At 38.4% G+C, this 21742-nt stretch overlaps 2 protein-coding genes across 2 annotated transcripts in view; one reads left to right on the top strand and one right to left on the bottom strand.

Moving 5' to 3' along the window:
• Window positions 1–21742, top strand: part of fancm (FA complementation group M) — a 52586-nt gene that overhangs the window by 3017 nt on the left and 27827 nt on the right. The gene's annotated exons all lie outside the window — the stretch shown is intronic.
• On the bottom strand, window positions 2161–15777 carry soul3 (heme-binding protein soul3). Its single transcript, XM_074660615.1, has 5 exons — window positions 15154–15777; window positions 7054–7148; window positions 5898–6039; window positions 5558–5741; window positions 2161–4809 (listed from the first exon to the last, which is right to left on the bottom strand). The coding sequence occupies exons 1-5, from the start codon at window positions 15380–15382 to the stop codon at window positions 4644–4646; spliced, it is 816 nt and encodes a 271-aa protein (XP_074516716.1). The 5' UTR covers window positions 15383–15777; the 3' UTR covers window positions 2161–4643.

Below are 21742 nucleotides of genomic sequence, written 5' to 3'. Positions count from 1 at the left end.
ATTATAATATAATATGAAATATCCATAATGTGTCACTCAAGTCAGGTGTCAGTTTACTCAAAGATAGAAAAGGGGTCCCTTAAAGAAAAAGGCTGGGAACCACTGATGTGCTGCATGTGATGTTTATTTTTTTTGGTGCTTTGCCGCCACCTTGTGGTCGCTGTTTTCTGGCTTCTGTTGTAAATCACATGTCTTTCCTCTGGCGGTGTTCTTTGTACTGGGTCAGTTAATATTAAATGGATTGATTGGTCTTGAAAGCAACATCCTGTAACACTCGGTGGCCTGGCTTTCTCAGACTGTCCTCGTCACAGGTTGCTTCGCTGTCTGTCTGTGTGTACTGTACTGTAAATGTGCAGCTACATCTGTCTCAACCGGCTGGACAGCTGGAATGTGACACCTGCATTTGAGAGTTTAGACCGGCTGTGCATCAGCTCTGTTGGGTCTTCTTTGTGCCATTTCCTTCCTTTCTGATTCTTTTTTGGATTGTTTGACCTTCTCTTGCTTGTTCTTTGAATGCTTTGACTTTCTTAACCTCCATATCTCCACTGCCTTCCCTCTAATTTAACCAGACAGTACACAAAATAGAGATAACACTGCACTCGGGTGTTAAATGAGCAACACTGCAGTCATTCAGGCAGAATTTTAATGATTGTTGAGCAAATCAGAAAAATGAACCAGTCATGCAGACAGATTTTTGGGGCTCAGTCGGGTGCTTTTCCTTCAGCTTGTGGCCCATTTTCGATCCCCGCCATTAGAGAAAAAGAGACCAGTATTTGTCCTTATAACCGCTAAAGTACCCTCCTGTTTTCCTGTGTTCTCCGCATTGTGATTTTGATTGAGTGTGGATGAAGGTTTTATAGACAACGCGTGTAATGTCAGTGAACATCCAGGCCACCGTGTCCAAGCCAGCGCTGAGATATCCGTCATAAAGTTTTACAGCCTGTTGTAATGGAAACCAATGGTGTCATTTAGGGCTTAAGTTTTAATGGCATTCCACATAAATTGAAAGTAATTGTACAAAACTGTTATTTATTAAACAAATGTGCTGAAGATTATGAAGAACAATCAGTACTTTCAAGAAAACAAATGTTTAAACATGCAAGATCTGTTTTCATATTTATTAGAATATTATCTGTTTAACTAACTAAAAACTGTCAATCATTTGCTTCATCTTAATTCCCATCATCTTGTTGTATCTCTGTCATATATGACACTACTGTATATACAGTGTACTGTATCGTACAATAGGGCTGCGCTCTGATATACTATAGTGTATGTATGTGTGATTCTCTTGTGAGAACTCATCAAGTTACTACGCTTCAGTAACTGAGCACCAGTTATTCTTGTGAAATGGGTTATGCTATATGTTTAAGAACAACGTAGGGTGTGACCCCTTTTGTTTGACACATTTGAGCCCATAAAAAGGAGGGAATACCCTTAAGGGATATTCTGTAGTACGTATACTGTACTTGTTGGGTATGTATGTATGAAGCTGAAATGTTTATTAATCATACAAAATAGCTCAGTTGTTGCATTAGTAAGAATATAAATTGTTAACTACATGTCTATTCCACATATTTAAACTGGAGGGATTTAATTAAGAGACTATGATAATTAATTTAGATTATATTTTCCAAAGGATGAGAATGAATACTCAAGACGTAGAGAGGAAATCAGTGAGTTTAGTTTAGAGGTTTATCATGAGCTCCTCTGTACCACGTGACTTAACATTAGGGCTGCAACTAGTGATTATTTTAATTGTCGATTAATCATTTGATTATGTTCTTGATTAATAGAGCAGTTGTTTGATCTTTAAAATGTTAGAAAATGGTGAAACATGTTAATCAGTGTTTCCCAAAGCCCAAGATGACGTCCTGAAATGTCTTGTTTTGTCCACAACTCAAAGATCTTCAGTTTACTGTCATAGAGGAGTAAAGAAACCAGAAAATATTCACATTTTAAGAAGCTGGAATCAGAGAATTTTTACTTTTTCTTTGTTAAAAAATGACTCAAAGTGAATAATAGATTATTAAAATAGTTGCAAATTAATTTAATAGTTGACAACTAATGGATTGATTGATGCAGCCCTTCTTGACATCATTTATTGAAACACTCATGTATTGTGTATAATAGCCCAATAAAACTCCGCATCACCGAACATTTCAAAAGACAATAGACAAGCACGTTTTTATTGAACAAAGAAAACCACAGTAGCTCTTGCTGTTGCACTTGAATTTTCACAGTACAGCACACTTTTGCAAAACACTAAAACAATAAGCAAAAAAGAAAAGGAAAAAAAAAAATCTCACACTTGATGTTCCCATATAACCAGAGGGAAAACCAACCCACATGTATCATGGCTTTGCAAGTGTTTACTTAACACTACAGTTGCCATAGAGCATCATATCAACTCTACAATAATGCAAAATAAATTCTTTGGATTTGGATGTCTTGATGTCAACCAGGACGGGGAAACCTTCCCAACCAAATACTAGCATTCTTAACTTTCTTTGTTTAACATTTTTTATCTGGATTGAATAAGATGAAACCTCACAATTTGAGCTGAATTTCACTTGTCATTTTACACACATTTAATAGGCCTCAATTATTGACCGCCTATGCACCTGTCCAAAATAAATCACACAGTGATGATTTGGCTCGTTCACTTCCAGTTTTATTTCACTGGCACCCAAGCAGTAAATGTAAATGTCCAAAGCAGAAGCATTCCTATAATATTACTGTGAACTCTAGGTGTAGCTGGTGTATCACTTTGTTTTTTATTGAATTGCATTAATTAAAAATATAGTGAAGATAAACAAACATCTTTAACTGTATAGACTCTACTTAGATTTGTGACAGAACATTAAAAACAGTTTTAACTAGTTTAACAAAAAAAGATTATAACTAGAGTATATCTTTTCTTGGTTGCATTGTCTCTACTCAGCAGCAGTGGTGTTTTGCAGTTCAGCAGTGAATGCATAATCACTAACATTGACACAAGAGTAGCAGGTAGAAAGAGGTATATAAGTAACTATTCTTCCTATGTGTGAATAGATTTGAAATGAGGAATGCATCAACTTTTATATATGTATATATATGTCAGTACTTTATGATTGTCTTTCAGCTGTAAAATCTGAGTTTTTCAGTGTTTGGTTTGTAGAAGTGTGTCGTTTGTTGTTAACCTCCCTGTAGCCGTACATTCATGTTTTTCTAAATTAGCGTCATCTGTTGTGTTGAGCTTATTTATGGTTTTTAAGCCACCAGTTCTGGTCTGGATGTTGTCTGTCGGGTTGTGTTGCATGTTGCAGATCCCCCTCCCTAACCCACCGTACAGTACCAACGGATGAACGCACCCTTCAGATTGGGTTAGGTTAGCGGCCCAGCAACTGTAATAACTGGCTTGTAAAGTGTTGGTATATGTTGCACTTACTGAGAAAACAATATAACTGGTTATGCAGTTAACCTGTAGTGAATCATGTAGTCCAGAGATAAAAAAAAAAAAAAAGCAGCAGACATTGACAGAGTTGAAATCACCTCAGCAAGCTAGAGAATGAAACTATGTTGTTGTGCACTGACCTTCACCCCACATGACAAGACGTTGTAGCTGTGCAACAAACAGAAAGGGAGCACGATAAGACGGCTGCGTGTCCACAACGGGGGAAACTGCTTCTGCTGTGAAAAGATGGGCTGTTGCATGTTTCTGACAGCAATCACCGTGTTCACAGAGCGTTAACTATTTTACCTTTTAACTAGAGGGTCTTGTGCTTAGGAAAGGTTGTTTTGAGGCACAATGAGTAGGATTTTCCTTAAAATGAATGTATAGACTCGTACAAAAATAATCCCTCTCAATCATCACTTATGACCCACTAGAAGTGTGTGGTCGGTGTGTGTATCTGCAGAGACAGTACCTCTGTCTGTCTTTTCTTATTTTGTTTCGGGACATTTCTGGCCGTAGTGACCAGTAGGCTTGCTGTGGTAGTCGGTATTACCGGTGCTACGCAGTGTTTAGGCATACACAGATTACACTGCTTGCTCACTGCCCCCACCATAGTTTTGCTTTTTTAATAGAAAAAAAACCCCATTTAGTTCCATTTTTGCGTATCAGCGCCGTGTTATCAATACATAGTCGGACGACGGATGTTTGTTCCACATGGATTCTCAGCACAGTGTAGCACCGCAAATGTAGCGATGCAAAACACCAAGTGGACAAAGCTCGGTCCAAAACGAGAGTGAATCTGGGGTTGGCTTTTACCCGCTTGTGAGTACCGTAACCCTCATCGTTGGCCAACTGTGAATGTTGTGTTTATAATCCGACAAATCCTACTCATTGTGCCTTTTAACATCTGGGTTGTGTTCGTGAGAGTGTATATGGCAGTGGTCTGGATCAGTTCTTATGGGTGAAATGAAGATCCACCTAAATGAACATGAATGAAACTTCACTGAGGGTAGAGTAAGGGCTGAGTAGGCCTCTACTGATGTGGAGTGTGCTGGGGCTGGTGGTCATTTCAGGTAGAGGTGATGGGAGGGTGTGGGGGGAAAGACTGGGTTGCACCTGAGGCTGTAGCTGAGCTGCGGCAGTATTTGGGGAGTCTTTTATGAAGCTCAAGGGTCACAGATAAGATGATGCTCTATTTCCTCGTCCCTCAGCATCGCTCTAGGAACCAGATCTCGTTCTGACGGTTGACGTGAGCGGGGTTGGTGTAGCCGGCCACGATGAACTGGTCATTGACGGTCACACCGTCTAGCCCCTCAGCCATGGCGTTGATCTGATTAACGATGGTCACTTCATTGGTGGGACCAGTAAAGGGCCTGAAAGAAGGAGGGAGCGGTGCATGAGGCATCAAATTTCCATATGCCAAGCAGGCCAAGCCTTGTTTAGTTGTCAGTGCTAACAAGAAGAGGTAGTTAATTTAGGAATAGTACAAGTGTAGGGCTGGACCGAATGTCATTATTTTACATTCAAAGCTTCTATTGAGGTTTTCAAGTGAAAGCTTCGAACGTATGTCACCCTAAAAAAAAAATCCTCGACCAAAATGCTCAATTTGAATAAAAGTGATTCATCATATTAAATGAGTTTTTCTTTTTTATTAAATCAAATTTTTAATTAATATAACTCGTCAGTGTATGCCTCCATTTGTGTCCTGCAAGTGGGAGATCAAACAGTTTTTTGATCGCAGGGAAAATGTTGTTTTTGAAAGGCTAAATGCCAACAAATATGGATTAAAGCAGGATATTTCATTCGATAAAAATATGTTGTGAATTTTGAAAATGGTTATATCCATCTTCTTTTAATAAATTTTGACTTTTGGACTTGGATCACACATGTCGGAAACAATCCTACGCACTGGAATCTAATTCTGGAAATCATGTATTACTAATAATATTAGTGTAGCCTAATCTTTATCTGCAACCGTGCAGAAATACTGGGTTTAAAAAGAATAAATAGAAAAATAAAGTGATGTTGATATAGAATTTGAATGTCAACGTTATGAAAGAAGCTTCGAACTATTCGGTACAGCCCTATCCAAGTGACATTTTCATTTTATTCTCTACTGACCTTGTGTATACAGTAGTGGCAGGCCAGACCTCTATGCCGATCTCGTTGTCATGAGGTTGTGGGGGCTGGGCCTGATGCTCAATGGGGAGGAAGTACGCCACAGTGACGTCATTGGAGATCACAGTATGGTTCTCATTTGTGTGCACCACTGTGACGATGGGCAGCGTCATGCCCAGGTAGTTATCTAGAGATGTAAAGGAAATGGCATTATCACCTGTCAGGCTGGTCTGAAAATACAGTAACTGGCTTTGGGATTATCGACATCAAATGAAAACGAGGCGGGAAGGAATTTAAAAAGCCAGAACCTGATTTTTAAATGGTCACTTGCATGTGCACTTACCCAAGGAGTTCTGCTGGCAGATGTATCTCATAAGCTTCATAAAACCATAGCAGATGCTCTGTTCATAAGTCTCCTCACGCATTGTTACACAAGCCCAGTGGCCCTTTTCATACTGGCGTTTCTCATACAGCACCTCCCCACACTGAAAAAGTACAGATGTCGAAAGACAAAAGACTGTTAGATTATGAAAATGTGTTCTGTAACATTTGATACTATAACTGGAGAGTGGAATGGCAGCAAATGCTGGGACAAGGGGAGGTAGCGTAATGTAATTATTACCGGTGCATCTCTGTGATTTGTGTTCATGCTGCATCAGTAATTTTTAGTCAGTAAATATTTGGTTGTCTTTAACCTGCTGTTCAATATCCAGAAAATGACGTTAGGTTACAGCGGACCTTCCAATCTTTTCTAATTATTTACATAGATGAATCAGTGATGAAAACAATACTTTGATTTATACTGAAAATATATTTTTCAGGGCTGTCAAAGTTAACACAATAATAACGCCTTAACGCAAATTTGTTTAACGCCACTAATTTCTTTAACGCATTAATGCAACGTGTGATTTTTAGGTTGTAGCGAGCTCCGTTTTAAAGCTAGAGAGAAGATACTTGCATCATATGAAACTAGAAAAGAAATCCAATTGGTACCAACAATGTCATACTAGCTTGTCGCGAAGGAGGTTGAATAACGCTCCACACTTGTGCTAAATTTTGGCGAGGAAAAACTGGCAAGGCTATGCTAATCATCTCTGTATCGATACTCACCACTGCAGCTCAGGTCTATAACCCTTTAACCTACTAAAGTCTGCTTGTCGCCAACGTGCCGTCCTTTTACAAGCCACTGAAACCTGCTCTAAGAATAGGGAGCCATGATTGTCCTTTGTTTAACCGGATTCTCCAGCCAAGTTTTAATGAACTAATTAACTCAAGTTAAACCAATTAGCCCTCTTTATTTATACGGCCCCCTAAGGAGGTTAAATGGCTTATTGTATTGGGTGACACGGTCATCTTGTCGAAAAATAAATAGCTGACCCATACTCGCGCAGAATAGCTTCCCCTTTTTATATAGAACATGAAAATGTATAGAAAGCTGGGGTTACACAAAGTTTACACATAATTTGTCATGGTCAAAGTAGAAAAAGTCAGATAGATACCTTCTCTTTGCGTGCGAGTAGAGTGAAAGGGATTTGTTCTCTGCCACTGCGTCCTTGGTTGTTGCTGGTTAGCTGTTGAATGGGCTCTGCCATTTCTGTCAACACACAAACAAACAATACATGGCCAGTTTAACAGGTGGTTGTACAATTAAGTACAACCATGTTTATAAGAGCAAATGCAAGAGCAATTCTCACATACAGTACATACCACTTCCATAAACTTTTTTCCACTCACATCATATCTAGACTTGCAGTCTCCTGTCTAATCTGTATAAAACATCCTTCAGTTCCAGTAATGTACTGGCAGGCCGTGTTGGTAGTGTGTGTGAGAAAGGGGCTGCCAGACTGGCAGAGGGCTGTGCCAGGATGTCGCAGAGAGTAATGTTTATTGGAGCTGAAGGAGAGAACACTGTCTAAAGCTGCCCAAGGCCAGATATAGACCCGTATTAACAGAGAGGGAATGAAACAGTAGCCAATGCTTTTGAAATACTGGAGCATCTTTCACCTATTATCAAAACTTTTATGATGTTTAACAGCATTTTATCCAACCATAGGAATTCAAACCTGCTATAGATGCTTTTATCAAACGTGTTATAGATATAATTGAATGTAGTGTGGACCATACCGCATAGGAGCAACTCATCCACCAAGTTGTCCATTAAGTTGTCACTAGGGATGGTACGATACAGGATTTTATCACGAATCACTGTTTAAATACACAACACAATAAGTTGATCATGGTGAATTTCCAATATCGGGATTATCTTGAATATCAAAGCCCAAGGTGATGTCCTCAAATGTCTTGTCTTGTCCACAACTCAAAAATATATTCAGTTTACTGTCATAGAGGAGTAAAGAAACCAGAAAATATTCACATTAGAGAAGCTGGAATCAGAGAATTTTGACTTTTTCTTCTTAAAAAATTACTCAAACCGATTAATTGAATATAAAAATAGCTGGCGATTAATTTAATAGTTGACAACTAATCAATTAATCGTTGCAACTCTAATATTGTGAATCACAATTATGTTGGCCAGGACAATTGCAATAGGACATTTTTATAATGCCCCATGCCTAGTTGTCACTGCATTAAACCTGAACAGCCTCAACACAACACACTCTGTTGTGATGATGCCCATGTTATGTTCCATTGTTGAACTGTCAAATACAAGTCACTCAAGGTGAACCCAATTCAATCACATTTTGTCAATCAATATCATAGAGGACAACTGGGTCAGAGGGATCTGTGGTATTTAGGTGATCAATCTGTTGACAAAGAACAAAGCTGTGTGTGTGTGTGTGTGAGAGTGGACTCAGCAGTATGAAACGAATTTAGCAGAATCTCATGAAATCAACTGTACATCGCCGATTAGGAAGTGTGTCTCAGCACGGATAATGACCATGAACGTTTGACAGTAAAATATTACTTGCCAGTTTATGTGTGTGTCCTCGACGAGAGAGACAAGGAGGGGAAGAAAACACTTAACAGCTTAAACCCCTGCATGGTTAAATCCACACAAACAGGCACGTAAATGCACGCACGGCCAAGCAAACTCCTCTTCAGTTTCTATGGCAGCAGCTCCAGAGCCGCTCAGTGTTGACGCAGAACAGTCAACACACACACTTGTTTTTGTACCCGGGCTTTCTAATCAATACATGACCTCTCATCCGTAATGTTCATTTACCATAATTTTTCAACAACTTCTCATGGGGTCCAGACACACAGAGACTATCATACTCTACAGCAGCACCACTTTCCAAAGAGGGTGTTCAATGCATAATCTTCAATCAGCAAATGTATAATATACAAAATGTATGTATTTTTTTTACATCGTACATATGTCAGAAACATACAATCAGGAAGTGTTAAAATGCAACACATTCTCATTTGTCAGACCCCTCGGCGTCACTTTTCGGTCGCAGTAAACACGTGTTTCATGTTGTGAATTAAACAAAAACACTTGCTTAGGTTTAAGCAACAAAACCACTTTGTTAGGTTTAGGAAAAAACAACATGGTTGGGCTTAAAATTACTACGTTTTTAAAGTGAAAATGTGACTTGACGTTGTAAATGCGGGACAAGAACGCTGCTGATTGTAAAGTAAATGTGAAACGTAACAACGTGGCTGCCAAGTTAACGCTCCCGCACGGGTGAACTGGGGACTCCCGTCAACGAATATCTGTTGTGTTCCTGCAGCTGGTACGAGGCACAAATCTTGTCGGTTAACGGTTAATAATAGGTTAACGAGGGTCGGTTATCGGTTAAGAACATTTTTCAAAATGAGCATCCTTAGTTAAAACAGGTGTGTAGAGGTAGGAAATTGTATACAATGTTTGCAAATGTGTCAAGGCTGAGGTATATTTGTGGTTTCACATTAGGTCACATTGATTGAGTTTATTAAGTTGAAGTGTGTGCATTCTTTGCATGTCATCGTAAACTTTTACCAACCACTGCAGAGAACATGTGTTGACTGGCATGTATTATTATCGTGTGCTTGCACATACACATACGGACTACAGAAACACGCTCATACTTGTTTTTCATTAGTCCGTTGAAAGCGAAATTACAAAATGAAAAATGTCAGCATTGTGACTCACAGATTAGTTTGAAGATCAGCACGCAGGTTTGCGTTATTTGGCAGAAGAACACTGCTGCTTAATTTGTTTTTAGTTTTTCGGCTTTGCTTTGAAGGGAGGCTAAGACGAGGTCAAATTTGTTATTAACTTTTCATTTCACTGTTCACTGATGGGAAGTTATTAACACACAGTGCATTGGCCCTTTGAGAGCACTCTTGGCCTGAATCTTTGGAGCAATAAATTCCATCTTGTTTACAAGTTAAAAGCCCTTTGTGCATCTACGTCAGTTGATGATTTCTGCTCCCCTGACCTCCTTTTTACTTTGCAATGAGCCATTGTGAATATCCATTGAGAATAATATCGTCTTTGTTTCCAGCAAAGAGCTCGACTGAGAGGGCATGAAAATCATCAGTCTGTTAAGGGCTTTTGTACAGTATTAATAATAGGTCAAATATTTAAAATGGTACAGATGATAGATGTGTGTCAACCAGCGTCCATGCAATGACACTTGTTGCTATGGATACCATTTAAACAATATAGAGCGTAGCCGTTGTAGTTCACCGAGTGGTTTCACACAAAACTAAATGATACTACCACAAACATGTCACTTAAAATATGTGATTCATAGCACAATTCAAACAAGATCAAAGAGTTATTCGTCTCTCGCCGTTGACTTCCTTTCATATTTTTATCCCAAATAAGGTCCCATGAGGTTCAACGGAAAGGGAAGGACTTCTTCTCTCTATAAGTGTGTCATTTTTTTACTGTAAAAACAACTAGTTGGTAGCTATAGTGGAATTAAATTTGCATATGTAGCATTAGCAAACGTTAGCCAATCAAATAACTCCAAACTGCTAGCAAAGCAGAGCTCCCATGTCACCCCTGTCCTACCAACTCCATCCCAATTAGAGCAAAGGAGTTTACAATGGCTTTGGCCTGTGTCCTTAGCAGCAGTATTGTAATCCAGGATTTAGCAGCCCCAACCTCAGTACCAGTACTGGCAAGGTAGCTAATCCCCCCTCTTCTTTCTTTGCCTGCCAGTCAAAACAACATTCATCACGTCATAAACTGTCTGGGACCTGTAAAGGTCTGCGCCTGCCACGAAGCTGTTCAATGTTGTTCAATGTTGTTAAACTAAACTGACAAACAATGCGGGAAAAAAATCTAATGGAATGATTAAAGATTTGAAATACAATGTAATTATTATTGCATTAATTAAAGCAAGAAAATATATTCAAAAGTTTTATTTTTTAAACATTTGCTGTAGTATTGTCAATGGGTTTTTAAAGACATCTTACAAAAGGGGGGCCCTGCTCACAAGCTAATGCTATTTGGGGGATCTTGGCATGGAAAAGTTTGGGATCCCTTGGCCTAGACTAACAAGTATTTACTAAACACAAGTTGAACAATTGAAGAAGATTTTGATGTTGACTTTGTTAATATTTTGTGCCCTACAAGGCCAAGTAAGATTGTGTGTAATTAAGTGTGATTTGAAAATAGCATTTTATTGCTGTGAAGTGGGAATTTATCTGTTGAAGTGAAGCTAATGAGTTCATTGTTCTGGCAGAGTTGAAAACGGCTGCTGTTGTTGTTGTCGTCTCCAGCTGAGAACGACGTCTGGACTAGAAATCAACAACACTGATCATTGATTGAAGGCACAGAAAAACTAAAATTTGATTCAGGTACTTTTGAGGTATTTTGGTCAACAATTTTCCAGAGAAAATGTTAGAATGGTAATAGACTTTTGAGATGAGCCCGTGGAAATATCAGTTACTGAAATCAATTCTTTCCCCTCCCTTTTGTTTATGTGACTTCACAACAAACACTAACAATAAAGGAGTTGTAACTGTCAAAGAAAAGTCTTTCAAAAGCTATGTTACCACTACAAAATAAATACGACTGCAAAAGGCTAATTAGACAGCAGACCATGCTTGTTTGCACTTTTTGTGCTGCGACAGGACTGCCTGGGGGACAGCTCCACTGCATGCTCAAGTCAACTCAATTAAAAAAACTTTAATCCCTTAGTCAAACACTGGACTGGTTTGTCAGAGGCCATCTTTTCAGTTTAAGGGTTGCAAAGCAGTTCAACCGTAAGCGCCCTGACCACATTCCAGACAGCTTGCAAATAGATCATGAATATAAGGACTATACATCACAACTCTGCCACAGGGGTGTGGATAGATCAAGCAAAGGAATAAGACTGCTCTACCTTTCTTGTTTTTTTTCTTCTTCTAATTCCACACACTAGTATTCAAATGTGGGAATGTTGTAGTGTTCAACATGGCAACCTTTGACCTAAAGTTACAAATCGGCTGAATTTTTAATAATACATTACGATTCCACCAGTGATTGCAAACAGAGCCCATCCAGTGGTGATGAGGTGAATGCACTGCTAGGAAGATAGGTAGGTTACCGAGGAGGAAGTGGGTATACTCTCCTATATATTCCAATGGCTTTTTGGCTGATAGGTTGGTTTACTGTAAACCACCAGAAAAACAGGCGGGTATACCCCGTATACCTGTGTATACCCTCTACTACACCACTGAGCCTTGTGGAAAGTTGCAATCTTTTAATCAGGTTTAAGTTACAAATTCCAGTCAGTCTTACTGCCAATGGTGTTATTGTACGGTATGAGCTCAAGAAGTGGCAACATGAAAGCGTTAATGCAACAAAGTATACATTTGATTTAATTTTACACCCATGTAAGTAACCTCATTGAGTTACTATTGTGCAAGGCTATAGTGTTGAATCAGCATCAGCTTTATTAGCCATGTATGTGTACTTATACAAGGAATTTGAATCTGTTTTTTCATTGCTCTCAATGTACATAGTGGGTAGCTCAGTCCATAGAGACTTGGCTTGCGAACCGGAGGGTCGCCGGTTCAAGTACTGAGTGCCAGTTTGCCTCTTGGGCACTGTCGAGGTGCCCTTGAGCAAGGCACCAAACCCCCAACTGCTTGGGGCGCCTGTCAGGGGCAGCCCCCTCGCTCTGACATCTCTCCATTGATCTCTCCATTAATGCATGTATATAGGTCCTGTTTGTGCATGGGTGTGTGTATTTCGGGCCTGTGTGTACTATGTACTATGTAAAATAACAGAGTGAAAAAATTGAATTTCCCCTCCGGGATCAATAAACTGCCTTTCTTCTTTCTTTGTCATAGAAATAGCAACAAGATCTCACAGGAAGGCGTATAAATAGCACATTACAAAGACATTTTGTGCATCATGAGGACGCATTTTAGGCTTTTTGCACGTCATTTGTGCGCCACAAAACTACGGTAACGTTCGCAGTTAGGTTTAGGCAAGAAAACCACTTAGTTAGGTTTAGAAAAAACGTCATGGTTGGCCTCAAAATAAGTACGTAAACTAAGTGAAATATGTACGGAAACAACATAAGTATGGACATAAACATAAAACGTAACATAAAAAACAAAACACCGGTCTCCTAGTTGAAAGTCGTGTTTGTTTGACCCTTCCACCCAACATAAGTGGTCATTCTCGCTTTTTATTCTACGTCACACTAGCTCTGAGTGTAGCATTTTTACGCGGATGTGTTAACATTGCAATCAGTACAGACAACACGGCGTACAAATGACACGCCAAAACATACAGCTAAAAACAAGGACAACAAAGCTGAACAAGGTTAACATAAACATTTAACTACTAGGCCCATTTAACTACTAGGCCTATGTACAGATATATATATATCTATATTATATATAGATATATATATATCTATATATATATAGATATATATATAGATATATATATATATTTATTTAAAAAATCTCTTGATATAAAAAAACAACAACACAATGTCAATCAAATCAAAGCTGTAAAAAAAAAAAAAATTGGTTTCTTAAATATGACAAAAAAATGTGAGCGGCCTTTGTTTATCACAGCCCATTTTATTTGTCAGATAATCTTTTGCATTTCTCAACAAAACAAAACAGCCCTTCACAGGAAGCAGCTTTGAACAATGTGTTTACTGGGATGATGTGATTACGGATGCCGAATTACAGCAATTCCATGTTCCAGCAAATATGCGAGAACACTTAATAAACCATTCACTTCATGAGAGGCAATATCCCGGCAATAATGAGGGGCGCGCTTTTTGTTTGACAAACCGGGCACTTTGTACACCTCACAAAATGCCAGATAAATGTCTATTATTCTATTTTACCATTTTTTATTGAGCTTGTAACTTGCTAGACACAACCAAATTTGAGTATTACTACACTATTAACCATATTTTATCTGTGAGATTGTACTGTACAAATGGAATATGCCACAATAAGCCATGGTTTTTGTGGACTGGATCCATCGGAGCGAAAGCTGTGCCTCACAAACACTACTTTCCTGACTTAAAACAAATGCTGGCTTACATGTAAATCCAATGCTTATTCCTAAACCTCACTTTACTTGTGCTCTCTTGCTCTCTGTGCAACGGCGTTAAGTGTAACAGAGGACTTACTTACTAATGTTTTCCACTAAGAGGAGCTCCAAAGTTCCATGCAATTCACAGTAGACCCAAAAATTTTTTCGAGGTAACGTTATGGAACAATTTATAGAAAAAGTACAGTAGCAGTCTTCAATGTGTTTTCCTGATTTTGCAGACTTCCAACCAATTAGTTTTGTCATTATTTGGTCTTTATGTTATGTTCTTTTATTGTTGTTTTTATTTTGTCTGTATTTAATTGTATCTGTGCAAGCACTTTGAAACTATGTTTAGAAAGGTGTTATACAAATAGAGATTATTATTATTATTATTATTATAAAATAATGGTGATATTTACCTATTTCTCATCTTTCTGGGAGCCAACAGAAAGCATAAAGGTCCCATCAATCAATCAATTCATAATTTATTAATGACCTTGTGGAATTTGCTTTTGGTACAGCAGTGTCAGTAACATCAAAATATAGACCTCAACATCACATTAGACACATGACTAACACACCGGACATCATTCACATATTACCAGAAGACCACACTTGAGGAAGCACAACTTGTTGTTATTGTTGTTTGTAGTTTGAATTACAACCCACCACAAGTTTAACTTGTTTGTATGTGTGTGCTCCAAAGTTTTTGCCTTGCATATAATGCATTAACCTTTTTTTTTTAATAACTATATAGTAGAAATACAGGACAAGGACATGGACTGGAAGTTTGTTTTTGCATAATGCATTAACTTTTTTTAATAACTATAGTAGAAATACAGGACAAGGACAGAGACTGGAAGTTTGTTTTTGCATAATGCTTTAACTTTTTTAATAACTATATGTACTATATAAATATAGTACAAGGACATGGACTTTAATGTGGGTGGAACTGGTTTATCTATAGATGTGTGCCCCTGTGGAGACTAGGTCAATGTACATGGTGGCATGCATTGAGGAAGTTGAGACAAACATGTTGTTTTTACTTGTCAGTAAGTTTATATACCAAAGAAGACCACTGGGTTAAAACAGATGGGGTAAACAAAGAGTATGTCTGCTTTATTTCCTCGTTTCTATCTTTATTTACCTTGAGCAACCTCCACTTGGTGTCCCCTCGCCACGTCCTGCCAGTACTGCAGCAGTCGGTCATCCTCCATGGCTTCTCCCTCTTCCTCCAGGCTGCCGTTGCCGGAGTCTGACGGCTGCTCCTCGGAGAAAGACTCCAGGTCCTCCAGGCTGATCATCCCTCCGGGTTGGTCGGGCCCGCCGTCACCACCGCCGCCTCCGCCGCTCATTTGGCAGCCACCTCGATCCATCTCTAATCGTAAGACTAGTAGCTACCAGCCGATGAAAAAACACCTCAAAGGGCTCACTAAAAATCTGATAAAAAAAGCAAAATTCACTTAAGAGTCGCTGTTGTGTTGACGCTTCTTTAAAGTGTTGTTTTTCTCTATGGACCTCGGCGAGTTGCTCGTGCAGATCAGATCAGGACCAGTCGATACTTGTTTCTTGTCAACAAACCAGCCACAACGAAGCTTCCCTCGATATTCATGTTTGCAGGCTTATTTCTGGTTTATAACTAGCCTTATCCCTGAGCTGGGTACACTTTATATTCGCTAAATAACCAAGACGTCGCCTCCCCTCCCTCGCTTTCGCGGAGTAGAGTGAGTCTTCCTTCTCTCTCCCTAGCCGGAGGTGAATGCGATGTTTATAGGAGAGGAGGGCGGACCACGTGACGCTGCGGGCTCCAACAAACCCCTCCTCCTCAGTACCCCCACCCAGACCCAGACCCAAACCCGGTTACACACATTTCACTCAGGGTCGGTGTTAGGGGCGGACGGGCAATCAGCTTTGACAGGGGGGGGGGGGCATTTTTTTTCACCTCATATAGCCTTTATTAAGTGTATCTTTAACATTATCATGTTTCATGAAAGAAATTAACTGACAGAGAGGTGTATACTTTTTTTTTTTATCAGAAAACACACATTTTATTTTTGATATTTACTGGAAATAACATGCGATATAGCCAAGAGCAAGTAGGTTGTTATCTAGTGATCTTCTCCAGCCAGCTGCCACCTTATTTTGGTTTCTGTTTTTGAAATGAGGAGGTAATGTAGGCTACAGATAACTCCTCAGGCACGACCTGCGTCTTGCTAGTGCTAGGGTCAAAATGTGCACACACACGGGTGTGTTATAAGTTCAAGATCCGTGGAGAACAAGATGCATCTGATTTTTGCAATGTTTCTTAGTTGGAGAAAGCAGGTCTGGACAAGTTTAGTGACATGATGGTCAAAAGTCATATTCCAGGGGCCAAGATGGCAACAATAACAAAAGCATAGTTTCCAAGTTAATATTTCTTTATCCTATTTGTTATATGCGAGCACAGGTGCCTATTTATTGTGTGTTGTAGACTAGGGATGTCACGGTACCAGAAATCTAGTAGTCGATACCAATACCAGTGAATTTCCACCATTCTTGATACCAAATTCGATACCACGGTAAAAAAAACAAAGAAAACAATAAATCCCATGTAATGGCATCGTTCGGTACCTTCGGTACCGAAGAAAACGAGTACCGTCACATTTTTAGAATTTTGGTACCGAGTTGGTACCGAAGTATCGGTTCTCTTGACATCCCTAGTTGTAGCCCAAAGAGCTGCACCTTTAAAGGTCCCATATAATGCTCATTTTCAGGTTCATACTTGTATTTTGTGTTTCTACTAGAACATGTTTACATGATTAAATATATTAAAAAAAAATTATTAGAATATTATTAGAATAATAATCGAATAATACCCAGTGATTTTCGAATAGTATTTTTGCTTGGAATGCACATCCCTGGTGTGGATGTGTGGGAAGACATTGAGGAGCTGCTGGCCGTCCGTGGTGAGAAAGAAAAAAGCGGTAGATGATACCGGCTTTATAGATAGATACACGGCTTTGTTGAATACTCGATTCTGATTGGCCAATCATGATCTGTTATTTCTTTATATTAGACCGTTGCTGTGTATAACAGACCGTTGCTATGGCCGCAGTTCTGATGTCGGACTCTTGCAGACTATTTTTGTGTCAAATTATTGATTTCTTAAGCAAGTAGCCGTGTAATAATCGGGATAATGTACAGCTAGCTGGTCATTGTTGTGAAATAAACCCCTTCCGGGCGATACCGCACAATTTATTATTTTAATAATACATAACAATTTAGTAAATGTATATCTATGTTTTTATTTGTTACATTTTGTTTTACAAAGTTAGGAAAGCAATGTTTAAGTCAGGCAGGATGTTAACTTACACATAAAAGAATGATCCCAGTCACTTCTACACAGTGAGGCATACAGCTTAATTAAACACTGGTATCGGTATTGGTGGATACCCAAAACCCAGGTATCGCTATCACTATCAGGACTGAAAAAGTCGGATCGGTGCATCCCTATATTCAATTTACAATTATAAATGCTGAAATTCTTTTATTTGAGATGTTGGATTGGCATTTTTTCTTGACAAATAAATTAGATTATTAGTTAGTTATCAAAATAGTCATCTGTTAATCAACTAATCTGTTAACCGATTAATCGTTTTAGTACTAGAAGCTGTATTTCTACTATTTCATTTTAAAACTCATATATATTTTCTGTTGATTTTATTGTTTTTAGAAATGAAGTCCTTGTAATGTATTTATTCACCATATGTGAATCACCTTGAATTCCCCCTGTGTTTTAAAGGTGTAATACAAATAAAGTTGCCTTGTCTAGTGTTGCAGCATTTAGTACGATTTTGAAGTAGAACTTTTCATTTAACAAGCAACGGTTGATGAAACAGAAGTCTTTTTTTTTTTTTTAATTTAAAGCTTTTTTTTTTTACATTAGGGCTGTCACGATATCAGTTTTTCACTACACGATAATTGGCCAAAAAAATTCACAATAACGATATTATCGTGATATCAAAGAAAAAAAATATAATGCTATCAGTCAGATTCAACATTATTTTTGTTTATTGTGTGTTTTGTCTCTGTTTTGGCAAATTAAATACACTCAAAATACAATAGGGCTAGGGAGGTGGAGTAAATTACCATAACAATACATTTAAATATTAAAAAGACACTGGATTATTTACACGTTATTATATGTGTATTATTAACATGATATCAATATTTCATTTTTAAATATTACGGTTATCATCAATACCGGTATATCGCACCCCTATTTTACATTACATCAATATATACATAAAAAAATCTTCGACCACACAAGTAATAACAGTAATGAACTTCCTACTTGTCACTGTCTACTTAAATCGTCATAAAGAGGGAAGTCAGTCACAGTGACGGCTTTAGCTCATTTACGTGTAACACCCTGTTTGTTGCAGTCACACCTGCTTGCACGCACACGTGATTATTTGCATCCCGACCCTTTAAGAAATTAATGAATGTCTTAACAACAGGACACCCGGCATGTGTGTACACTTGTCTGCGTGACAGCCATCCATGACTGTCTCCGACTGTAAGTGTAACAGGAGAGGGAACACAGACTCATGGCACTTTAATAAAATACACAACCAGAAGACCTGAAAAAGAGGGATGATAATGCACTTTAAATAACTGCTTTGCTACATGTTTTTTCACGTTTCATTATTTTGACAAGGTGTCTTTTATTGTGGCAGATGGTAAACAAAATTGTACCCTTGCGAGGATAATAAACAAACTTGAACTTGAACTTGTTTGCTAGGGGACAGACTAAGCAGGCTTTCCTCTGATCTGTGTCACTGCAGCAGCCAACCACCATGTTGCACCCTTCAACATGCACGTATACACTGAGTCACACACTCTACAGTACTGATAGGCCCCCTGCCTAGCTGTAGACCCCCACCCACACTATTGCAAGGCAGTCTTTACCATGCGGACACATACCAATACGTCACTCCCATTGTTGACATGCAGGGGGGAGAATTCAGTTTAGTGTAGGTTTTGTTATTAATAGCTGCCCACAGACTGGCTTTTTTAGCAGTTCACCACGTCACTTAGCTCCATGCCCCTCAACCAATCAACTGCTGTTCCCCGCTGAGCATGCTCTGTGAGGCTGACGTCAACGATGTTATCATTTGGCACACGTCCTCTCCTCTCCTCTCCTCCCGTCTCCTCTCCTCTCCTCTCTTTTTATCTTAGTATCAGACCGATGCAAATCGAGCACAAATTCCAGTTACAATGACATTCTTGTTTTTTTTCTTTGTGCACTTTCTGTCCTTTCACTCCACCTTCCACCCAGACAAAAACAGCGACCTCTCTAATCTGATGCTGAGTAATCTCATAATCTGGACCTGCCCGCTGCGTAGACATTGCCTCATGGAGCTCCACCTGTCAATTAACTAGAGAGAGAGATTTTGCCTTGTAAACAGCTTGTGGTCTGACTTTCAACACTGTCTGCTTCTCTCTGACACGCACAACCTCACACACATGCGTATACAGTAGAGCATACGCACTGCAGAATATTGCTGTGTTTTTATTGATTCAAAATTGTCAAAGTTTTTGTGAAACTACAAGTCAATTTATTTTAACTCACAAATACATCATAGGGTTAGGCGATATTGTGTGTTAAAATTGTCTAACCGGCCATCGTCAGCCCAATAACCAGCGATTGCTATATAAAAATAAACCCTTATTTCAGAGAGTTAGATCTGAAAATATAGCGACTCTACAAGTGAGCTGAATGTCTCTCTTGTTCTTCAGAGGCAGACCATTAATGAGCAAAATAATATGACAAACATCAACCAAAAAAACAACCGGCGATGAACTCAGCCAATGACTGATAGCCGATATATTCGTCCAATCTCCCGACCCTAATACATCAACCAAAGACTAATTATTACACTGCACAAGAGAAAACGGTAACACTTCATTTTACAGATCCACAAAATGTCATGGTAATTAGGTGATAATTAGCAAGTAACCTATTTGAAATTTCTTTGGATTTACTGCCAAATATTTTCCTCAAAATTTATCGAAAATGGCTTTATTATAAACATTATTTAATAATTCTATTCCACTATTTCCCAATAGCTGGTAATTTATTTAATACATTTTCAGGAAAAAAATACAAAGGTAATTGATATGCTTTATTTCCATGTCTGCTGATAAATAGATAATAATTAGCAAATAACTTATTTGAAATTTCTTTAAAAAACTCCCTGAATCATTACATTAGCTACCAGGTTACATTTGTGTAGACAATAAGTGACACAATAGTGAGATTTGTGCCTGATCAGAAGTGTCTTAGCGTACAATTATTAAATAATGTTTATAATAAAGTAATTTTTTATCAATTTTGATGTAAATACTGAGGTAATTTGGCAGTAATTCCAAAGAAATTTCAAATAGGTTAGTTTCTAATTATCACCTAATTACCATGAAATTTGCGGACCTGTAAAATGAAGTGTTACAGAGAAATCAAAAGAGTTGGATGGATAAAACAAAGCAGAAACAAGTTACCGTATCTTGTTAACATTTGGGTATTTAGATGCGATGTTTAGCATGTTAACATGTTGGGTTAGTTACCTTAGGTTGCGCTGTGTGAGCGACTGTGAGCATTAATGGTTGTGTCTATATATGTGACAGACTGGCGACTTGTCCAGGGTGTATCCCACCTCACACCCAATGTTAACGCGATGCTCCAGTTCCCCTTGATCCACTATTCTGCTAGAACGAAATTCAGTTGCCACCAAAGCATGACAAAGTTTGAGACATCGCTTTTGGCTTAGTGACTTGTTATGGGCATATGTCATTGTTTTAGACACTTTCTAGACCGAAGGATTGATCAATAAAAAAATCAAAGACAGGAAGAGGCATATGTAAACAGATCTGGGCAGACTTTAGGTTATGACACAAACTCAATATCTGGTCCTTTCTGGGTATTAGTAGCATCTGCCGCTGATGGTCATGGATAAGGTTGGAGTAGGCTTTTTGCCTCGTCATCTGTAGCTTGATTTAACTTAAGTTTCCCTCTTACATCACCATCCATAGAAAAGCCTACAGTATTTTCTCACCCATCTGGTTGATCTCTTCCTGTACCCGGTGCTACATTAGACCTGCATTATGCAATTAAACCTCCTCCTTAATCTCATCCCCATCAGTGGTCCATCATTTTCTACACCTGTTACAACTATGATTGAATCATCTTGCAGCTTCTCCCTCCGCCCTCTCCCTGCTCAGCCTAGACCTGTATGACCAAGATGACCCATATGTTTATTTTTTATTATCATTCCACACTCTGAACCATTTTTTTCTCTTTTTATTTTCATTTTTTAATATGTAAGTTTTTTTTTTTTATTTATTTATTTATTTATTTATTTTAGGCCTTGTTTTCTTAATTTTGTTTTGTTTTTTGCAAGTAGTTGATAATTGTTTTTTATATTAATATTCCTATTTTTTAAATTATTTTTTTTAAATTTTTGTCCCTTTTTTGGGCTACATGACTCTGTCTTTTGTTAAGACGCATATGTTTTGATATTGTCTCATATATATCACTGCCCAATGTTATGTCGTGTATAAGAAAATTTAAATAAATAGATCACAAACCAATAAAGAACCATATGTTCATGTACAGGACATACATGTGTAAGTACACACACATGGCTATTGTGTAAATTTATTTTTATTTTTTACATTTTGTAATATTCAATATTGCA

Source organism: Sebastes fasciatus, chromosome 15, assembly GCF_043250625.1.
Source record: "Sebastes fasciatus isolate fSebFas1 chromosome 15, fSebFas1.pri, whole genome shotgun sequence".
Lineage (NCBI taxonomy): Eukaryota > Metazoa > Chordata > Actinopteri > Perciformes > Sebastidae > Sebastes > Sebastes fasciatus.
This window is presented reverse-complemented; position numbering and strand designations above follow the sequence as displayed.

Excerpts from the sequence above, each read along its gene's own strand:
- soul3 (XM_074660615.1), bottom strand. The coding sequence starts at position 15,382 with ATGGATCGAGGTGGCTGCCAAATGAGCGGCGGAGGCGGCGGTGGTGAC. Across the intron at positions 6,040-7,053 it reads TACTCGCACGCAAAGAGAAG|TGTGGGGAGGTGCTGTATGA; the intron begins GTATCTATCTGA and ends GTACTTTTTCAG. Across the intron at positions 5,742-5,897 it reads CTGCCAGCAGAACTCCTTGG|ATAACTACCTGGGCATGACG; the intron begins GTAAGTGCACAT and ends TTACATCTCTAG.